This window comes from Aythya marila, assembly GCF_965140915.1.
Source record: "Aythya marila genome assembly, chromosome: 1".
Classification (NCBI taxonomy): Eukaryota; Metazoa; Chordata; class Aves; order Anseriformes; family Anatidae; genus Aythya; species Aythya marila.
This window is the reverse complement of record NC_139042.1, coordinates 140825157-140834266: the sequence shown is the minus strand read 5'-3', so window position 1 is coordinate 140834266 and position 9110 is coordinate 140825157. Positions and strand designations below refer to the sequence as shown.

At 36.5% G+C, this 9110-nt stretch overlaps 1 protein-coding gene across 7 annotated transcripts in view; it reads right to left on the bottom strand.

Annotated features, from left to right (window-relative positions):
* Window positions 1-509: 509 nt before the first annotated feature.
* EPS8 (EGFR pathway substrate 8, signaling adaptor) overlaps window positions 510-9110 on the bottom strand; it is a 132415-nt gene continuing 123814 nt past the window's right edge. For 6 of the 7 annotated variants that reach the window (XM_082768327.1, XM_082768325.1, XM_082768324.1 and 3 more), the window contains 3 exons: window positions 7602-7782; window positions 7040-7169; window positions 510-1922 (listed from right to left, as the gene is read on the bottom strand). In XM_082768327.1, coding sequence (XP_082624453.1) covers window positions 1809-1922; window positions 7040-7169; window positions 7602-7782 — 425 coding nt within the window. In that variant the 3' untranslated portion in view covers window positions 510-1808. The remainder of the gene's footprint in view (window positions 1923-7039; window positions 7170-7601; window positions 7783-9110) is intronic. The other variant, XR_014318202.1, reaches the window with a different exon arrangement.

The following is a 9110-nucleotide window of genomic DNA, read 5'->3' as shown; positions in this document are numbered from 1 at the left end:
AGGGCTGTACTATACAGCGAACATGCTTCAAGCTAGGTATGGACACTGGTATATATGGACACTAGGTATATACATAAGGTGCAGAAAAGACAATTTTAAACTTGGCTGAGAGAACAGTTCCTATCTTTCGAGGACTGGCCTTAAGTTTTAATAATAGGACAGGCATCGAGACAGACAATTTTCTCCCCTAAAGCTATGTGTATAGGTTGAATGGTTGTAGTTATGCATGTTGTCCAGTTCAAATGTCTCCTGCAGGAAGAATGCAATTGGGAATTGCCATTTCTTTAACTGGGTAAAAAAGTCAAATTCTTGGCAATTGCTATGGGGTTTGGAATCTTCAGTTAGGCAATCTTCACTTCCTGACCCATTTCTGGGTAAAGACCACATTTCAATGAGAGGCGTAGCATCGATGTACTTTCAACAGGTGTAAAGAATATATGTAGAATGTAATACTATAGACAGACACATAACCAACACACAACAATATTTGTAAGGACATTTACAATAAATGGCACTAAACACCTTTATTAAGATTTTAATTTCTTTTATGAAAAAATGAATAGGATTCTTTTTTTCCTTCTATGAAAACGAGCAAACTAATGGCAAAAATCAAGAACGCTTTCTTATTTCAATACCATCTTTGTAGCCATAAAGATACAACTATTTGACAAACAAGAAATACTGTTTATTGCAGACTAAGCTGATTCATGTGAAAAAGGCACTATGTAACTTAATCAAACCAGATAATCAAATTTGTCTAAATTAAGTGATATTATATATTATATATAATACATATATTATATATAAAATCACAAAACCATGTGAAGTAACAGAATATTTTTGTGAAAAAAAAATCATTGCATCTTCAAAAATAATATTTGCTGAAAAGGATGTTTTCTTTTCTCCCACTTTTGCCTCCAGGAATCCAATTTTCCAAAACATTAGATTTATAATGGAACAATAGCTTTTTACATATGGAAAACTGACATCTGGGATCAACACACAAAGTCTAGATTAAACACTGTTCTTTTAACAGGTTAAGTTACAAACAAAAAATGCAAGTATATATAAAAAAAAAAAAAAGTAATTCAAATTGTTTCATGGCTACCAACAGCAGATCTGTCCCCCTCTTTGAGCTGAATTGTATTACTATTTTCTGTTCATTCCTTCTTGTGCAATATTATGGTTCATTATGAGTGAAGTATAGATAAAATCAAAGTACAGAGTATTATTTTGCTATAAACACCCTCATTAGTAATAAAACATCTTGGGAGTGATGCAAGAAAGATTCAGTCTATGCTGGGCTGCTGTTCATTCCCTAAATGTTTCCTCTTCGATTGCTGGCAACAACGACTTAACTAAACATCCTGCAGCTGAATGCATGACAAGAAAGACTGAGCCAAAAAGACAGAGTTGCAAAGCTGGCAATGGAATTCAGAATTGTATTATTACTGAAGGGTTGATATGCTTTTTATTGCTATCTCAGCTTTCCTAGGATGGATCAAAAACAAAGCCACATTCCAGTGTATCTGTCAAGGAATGGTTAAAGCCAAGGCCCATCTTTGGGTGTAAGTGACTCAAATCCTAATAGTTTCACCTGTCAGGAACTTCCGTTGGATTTCTCAGCTGTTAATTTTTAATGATGGGAAGCCAGCAGCAGGTTCTTCTGGGGAGATTACTGTAAGTTTTCTCTATGGTGGCTAGTTAGGATTACACTGTATTAAGGCATTCCCCTTCACTGCTTCCTAACGCAAAGCTGGATGGTATAATGCTATGGACAATGGAATTAAAGAAAAGAGGAAAGACTTTTAGTGACTGCTTCCTTCATCAAAGGACTCCACACCTGAATCTGAGGCAGCTGCACTGATTTTTTCTTGTCTTCTTCTCATAATTTCTTGCAGTTCTGAACTACCACTGTTAGCCTGTAAACAAATGAAAAAACAGTTAATTTGAGTTTTTACACAGGATGAGGTTCTACTTACAGGATTTTATTAATGTTTGAACAAGTTAAACACACCTTGCAGCTCTAAAACAAAAACACACTATGAATCTGGTTAAATAACATTGGGAATATGAAAGGATTTACACTATTCTTTAATGTGGACCACAAAAGAGCCTGCAGACTGTTAAAAGTGCCAGCTTGACTTTTAACACTGCTGAGCATTTTTACTTCTCATGCTAGCCCCCATATGTCGGATATTTAAGCGGTGAAATATAGCATCAGTAAATACAAAGTTAAAGTCCAACAGGTTTGCTAGGATTCCACCCTTGAGTACTTAAAAATCAGGACAATCATATTTAGAAATTAAAGCACATAAACTCATGGGGTTTTAGATTTATGTCAACAAAAAATTCATGCATGCACATGGGTTTGCACAGCCACGGCCTAAGTAAGGATTCGAATACTTAATCTAAGTAACCCAAATTACACAATGCTCCATCATGGATTTGCTGTGAAGAGATGCACAGTCTTCAAACTCAGAACAGAGCAATAAGAACTGAATCATATTAGTGCATTAGCAACAGTATTACCTGAGAACAATACTGTGGCTTTAATTCACATTTAGAGTGAAATAAAAAAGAAAAAGGTTCTTCTGAGCTACTGGCAAACAGATTTCTTTGTCAATGTAAATGAAGTTATTAACAAGGCTAGGACACATCCACTAGAGCAGAACTTTCCAAAGCACGCATGACTTTGAATAAGGCAAGAAGATTATAAAGCAAGATAACAGCTAGTGTTATTTGCCTGTAACATGACCTTCCAAGCTTCAAAGCTAGGTTCCAAAATATCCTCTCAATAAGGAAGCAGAAACTGTTTTTGAAATATGTAAAACAAGTTTCAAGACAGTTATGGGGAAAAAATCCTTCCATTGATTCTTCAGCTTCTTCAAAATCCTTCATTTCTTAAAATTTATCTCATGACATTAAGTTTAATTTAGATTTATCCTGTTAGATCCATTACAATGCATTATCTGATACTATTACCTGGCAGACAGGTTGAGCATCTACAGGGAGAGGGGCTTGTCCTAGCTAAATTACTATTGCTCTCTCCCCTTCTCCCTGGGTGGAAGGACAAAGCAAAGGGCGTATAACTGACTCCTTGAAGGTGAGAGGGCACTGTATTTGTCTTAATTCATCTTGTTCTTGCCCATTTGGTTTCAGATACAGAGCAGTAGTCACCCATTACTGAAATCATGCATAAAAAATGTTAGCAAATACCTGGCAACGTGCTTTATCAAAGGTCATAAAGAAACATATTTTCTGCGAAGGACTGAGCAGCCAAGGCTGAAACAGTTTACCTTCCTGATACCATCAGTAACAGCATGACTGATGGGCTTGAAATGCTGCTCAACTAAACAAATTGCAGTATGTCATGTGGCCCAACACAACAGGCACATCCTGCTGAGACAAGGTATAACATAGCTAAGTAGCCTAGGGCTGCTTTGGAGAATACAGTTTTTGGAACAGACTGCTAGACCTTGGCTTCTGATCTACCCAACTTAGTCCCTAACCAGATCATGAGGTATCAGTAAGCCCCATCATTCAATCCCACTTCTACCTCTGTGTTTTTCCTTTTACCTAGGTGCCCAAGAGAATAAGCTCTATTTCCAGGCAATTTGATACACATACTAGATAAACTATTTTGAAGTGTGGCCATGCTTTCCACTGATGGAATAGGAAAATAACAGTAATGTAGACCTGAACTTTTTGTCATGTCTAGAGATGACAAAGGTGGTGTTCAGGATATTCTATCTCTATGCTTATCTTCTGATTAATGTTTTTCAACACCAGAACTTGAAATGCTTAACAAAGGTTGAGGAAATGCACACAAAAAAAAATCATAATAACTTTACAATGAAAAAGTAAATCCCTACAGCTGACTAGCCAACTTGCTAAAATGCCTTATATGTTGCATAAAAAGTGAACTGAAACTCTCTGGAGCAACCTCAGTTCCTCAGAGGGGTAATCTGATCAGTACAACGTGTGGTGCATCCTATCTTTCATCTTCCTGAGATGCTGCTGCTACCACCACCATATCTTCTGACAGGAAAGAAGTGTTTGTCCCTGGCTATGGCCAGCTCTCTGCCATCTGACATGCTGTTCTTGCATAGAGTTTTCTTTCTGCTTTTGCTTGGCCAGGCCTAGAAAGCTATTAAACGCCAAATACCTTCCCCATATTCACAGTCTGTTCCTTGGTCATGTTTATACAGGTACAACACAAAGCTTCGTATGATGTTTTATACTCTGTTTTGATTCAGGATTGAATGGAGTTACCATGAAAATAAAGTTTTTTAAAAAAAAAAAAAAAAAAGAAGTAGTAATGGTACCTATTCATTTTTTTTCCTCAAAAAGGTAAAATTACTAAATTCCAGTAATGATTAGAACTGGAACTCCAATTTTAAAATATTAAATTCTTCTGCCTGAGGCAGAAGAATATAAAAAATAATATGAATAACAAATAAAAAAAAAATGCAGCTGCATAAAGGTGAAGATCTGTTTATCAGTATTGGGGAATGCAGACCCAAATCCGAGAGGCAGGGATTGTATGAATTGAGATGGTATGAATCGAGAAGCATTTGTGGAAGATCCTAGGTAGAAATAACAAGCAAAGACAAGGCAGGGAGTTCTGTAACACTAGACAATGCATGGGTTTGTTCTGACTCCAGCTGTTACTGTTATTTATACTTAGCACCCAGGTCATTTACAGAAATATGATTACAGTAGCACAAGTGATTACAGTAGAAAGGATGTCAGAGCTACAAAACTTCATGTAAAGTTGTCACTTCTAGGACAAGTTGTCACTTGTAGGACAATTGCTTTGGTCAAGCCCATAACCTAGTAACTACTTATAAAAAGCATTCAGTTATGCTTGATTGTACAACAGGTACAACAGGTATGCGTGCACTTAAATACTTCTGTAATTAGAAACATTTCTAGTTTGAGCAGTAAAACACAACCTTATTTGGAAGACACAAGCTCACGTATGCTGTGTAGCATAGACATTTTGGCAATGACTGATGGTACTCATTCCTATAGATTCTCTTAAACATGGATAGCCTTCGTGAAACCTGTGACATGAAATACTGCATAGACAAAAAGGAAGATGTGTGTTCACGTTCTGTGCAATGCAGCACACAAGCTAAAGCAATCAGGAATTGCTTCAGTTCTGAATTCATCAGTTAAACCTCAAACAGTTGAAGCAGAAGTAAGGATTTGCGCTACATTTTCACTAACAAAACCCAACAACCTTGCTTAACTCTCAGGACCTGTTTATTAACACGTGTAGAGCATTTATTAGACATGTTTCAACTCCTCAGTTTCCTGCAAAGTAAGCCTATCTGGGGCAAGCAGAGAAACAGCACAGAGGAAAAAAGGATAGACCTCTACAATCCTGTGGATCTCTGGTTTTCAACTTGACTTCCACCAGAAAGGTGAGGAGTTCTTTCTTAGATATGGAAACTGAAACCCAAATACACGCCTAGCATAATCATGAAGTTAGCTTTACACCCTACTAGGACATCAGTCAGGTCCTCTGGCAGGGCACATTGTTCTTAAAAGGAAATGCTCTTTCAGGTGCCATGTTAAAGCTCCTATTTCTTTTATCTCCTCCAACAAGTCAGCATCTCTGAAGTATATAGATTACATTTCTCTTTTAATGACATTCTGAAACACGTTTGTAAGAATCATTCTATTTAAGAAAAATGAAAATAATCCCTACTTTAAAGTTTTAAACCATAACATATTTACTTATGATGATATGGGTATAAAATTGTTTTAAAGCTATTTTAATAAGCAATTTCTTGTTTCCATCTCAGTAAACAAGGCCTTCTTTATGAAACTGAAGATTGCTGACATTCCAGAAAAGTTTAAGAATACACATATATCTTCACTAGGAAGTGATGGATTGCATTGGACTGTAGTGACATACTCTTAAGAGTAAAAGTGAAAAATTTCTCCACTCCTCTCACAGGAAAAAAGGGTTTGAAGAAAAGGAATAACGCAAGTTTAACAGTGTTAGAAAGCAATTCTCTCTATTCTACACTAATCAGTAAATCATAAGATATGCATAATTTTAAATGTATTTTTAAAAATAGGCCTGGCAGTTAAATCTTCAAATCAACCAAGTTAGTCCTAGTTTTGTGAGGGAATAAAGGGATATTTTAATCTTTTTTTCATGATTTTCTTTTAAACAGAATGTGAAGATTATAGCTTCTTTGTGGGCTAGTCTCAACTCTAGATATTATCTAGTCCATTTCTCCATTTACCACAGCAAGATTAAAATAAAAAATTCTCGTATTTTCCTGATTTTCAATTGATAAGCTTTCTCCCTAGCACAAATATCAAAGATTTTAAGGAGTGTAAGGAACAATACCACTGCAATTAAAGAAAATTGTTGCAGAGCAATGAATACAGAAGCACCGTGTATTTGTCTATGGCTCAGTAATTCTGCTATCACAGTATCAAATGCATTTTGCTACTCTTAGGATCCACCAATAAAGATTCCCCAGCTTTTGACCTGAAAGACCATGAGATTCAACAGCGTACTCTCACTCTGTCACTTTCACACAACTAATAAATCAAATCTCCTCTATGCAGATAGTGCAAAACTGACACATCACCACCAAAAGTACCTGGAGAACCTGTTTGTCCATGTACTGGGCTGAGCAAGAAGCAGAAAGAAAGGCATTTCATGCTCTCCTCTTGTTTTCCCTAAAGTCCCTTTTGGCTCACCTGTCTTTTTGCAGCTGTAGGGAGCCTGACTATAACACTCAACCTCTTTTGCTGGAATACCACTGTACACTTTTTCTAACACTTTGTGGAATCTTTAAGAAGAGGGCAGAGGTTCCACCTGGTCTTTTTGAGGAATGCTGTTTCAATGCGTTTATACCAAATAACCCAGGTAAAAAAATGTGTATCAATGTGATGGGAACAGCATGAAGAGCTATTTACTTCTTTACATACAAAAAAAGGTTACTCAAATCCTATTTCTCAGACATCAGCAAGCCAGTGTTAGGCTAGTAAGAAGCGTTATACATACCTCCAAAGCAGACTTTTGTACCGTAATTTGGCTGTAGACTCTAGACCCTTCTGGGCAAACAGTCTTCAGTTCGTCTTTATTGAGGGAGAAAAGCTGTGCACCCGTCAGCACACCAAGGCTGTTAACAGTCCTGAGGTCACAAGAAGGAGCAAGCAAGAAATAAGCAGAAATACAATGGGCTAAAGGGAAGAAGGTGGTTCTCTTCATCCCTCACTAGAACAGAGCTACCGAATCAAGTCTAAACTGCAAGCAAAAGAACACTTCAAGTCAATTCAGTACCTGTCATAGCCAGTACATTTTGGTGAAGGCTGATACGCACTTTTTTTTTTTTCAAAATACATATAGATATCTATAGCCATGTAGAAATATATACAAATATATATATGCATTCATATGTATATAAATATATATTTGCTAAAACAAATAATATTTTCCAAGAGTGCAGCTGACACGCCTTGATTTTCAGACAGCTGCTTGATTTCAAAAGCAGGCAGACCATACACAACTTACTGACAGGAAAATCATTTTTTGGAAGCTTTCTTACATTTGTCCTCAAACTTACACAGGGTTGAATCCTTTGGACTGCAACCACGCTTTCACATCGTCAGGCGAGGAATCGTAAGTGATGTTCACCACCGGGATGTTTGGCCGTGGCACGTGGAACTTCCTCTGGGCAGCGCTGCGGCCTATGGTGAGCCGGTGAACAAGTTCGTCCTGCACCTCCTCCATCTGGGATTTCCTGCCTAGAGAGAGAAGTGCCCCACAGAAATTATTCTCAAGGGTGCTTTACCAAAGCCAGGTGATTTCTTACACTCCACTTTAAATCTTAAACATTTTTTTTTCTTTAAAGATTTACTCATTGGCTCTAATTGAGTTATTATTTCCCTTGATCCCCTGGGAAGATTTCGATATTCCTAATCCATTTGCAAAACAAAACAAGCTAAATAAATATATCCAAGTGAGACCCTAGAAAGAAGAGATAAACTTGACGTTGCAGAAGTATGCAGAGCAGTCTAGCCCTCAAGCTGTACGGGAAAATGGGTACAGAAGGTTGTTCAATTGCCATAGTTTGAGTTTCTTCCAACAGAAATATGATATCGTGAAAATGAAAAAAAAAAAAAAAAAAAAAAAAGGAAGAAAATAAGATTCTTTTCACTGTGGAAAGTTGATTACTTCATTGCTCAAGTTTTTGGTGCAAATCAACGTAGGCAAAAAAAAAAAAAAAAAATCACTGCTACTGAAACATACCACCTCACAGCTAACACATTAGTATACTAATAAATTTTTTCAAGGGATTTTAAGAAAAGACCACAAAAGATAATTTGAATCCACTTCAAGCCTCAGCAGTGCAGCAATGGTTGGCTGACACAATGTCATACTTCAATATAAAAATAACAACAAAAAAAAGTAGCTGACTGTCATATCAGAGACATTGGAACTGGGGCAAGAACTTTTTTTTTTAATTTATTTTTAATTAAAACCAAATTATGCAAATTTGCATTCCCACAGAACCCCTTTGTCTGAAACATTCAGTTTTAAGGCTGGCCATTAGCAGACAACAAACTGAAATGCTTTTCATTCGTTTCACACAATCAATTATGATGATACTGACTTCTTTTAATACATAAAAGATGTTCTGTGGATGATTTCACAAAAAAATAGGTAGAACCTGAAAGGGTGCAAATATCTTCTCAGGCACAGAGAACATAATGATTTAACACCCTTAATCTCTCCATGCAGTAACTCTGGTCTTATTACAAAAATACTTCGACATGCAACTGTAAGTGAACTTGAAAATTCTCAGGATTTCCTTGTTTTTAGTTTCCTTTATTCAACAGTCACATTTTCATACACAAAGAGTAACTACATCAACTTCTCTGATGCATTCAGGTGGCAAAAGTCATTCTTTTCCTCCTGTTACACTGACAGCAACAGAGAAAAAAGACACAGTATCATACGGAAAAACTGTAAGATATTAAAATTTTTCATTCTCTTTTTTCCTTTTATATTCTCCCAACACTTTTCCAAGGATCTACCTCTCTAGCCAGTTGGATCAATAAAAACAGGGCTT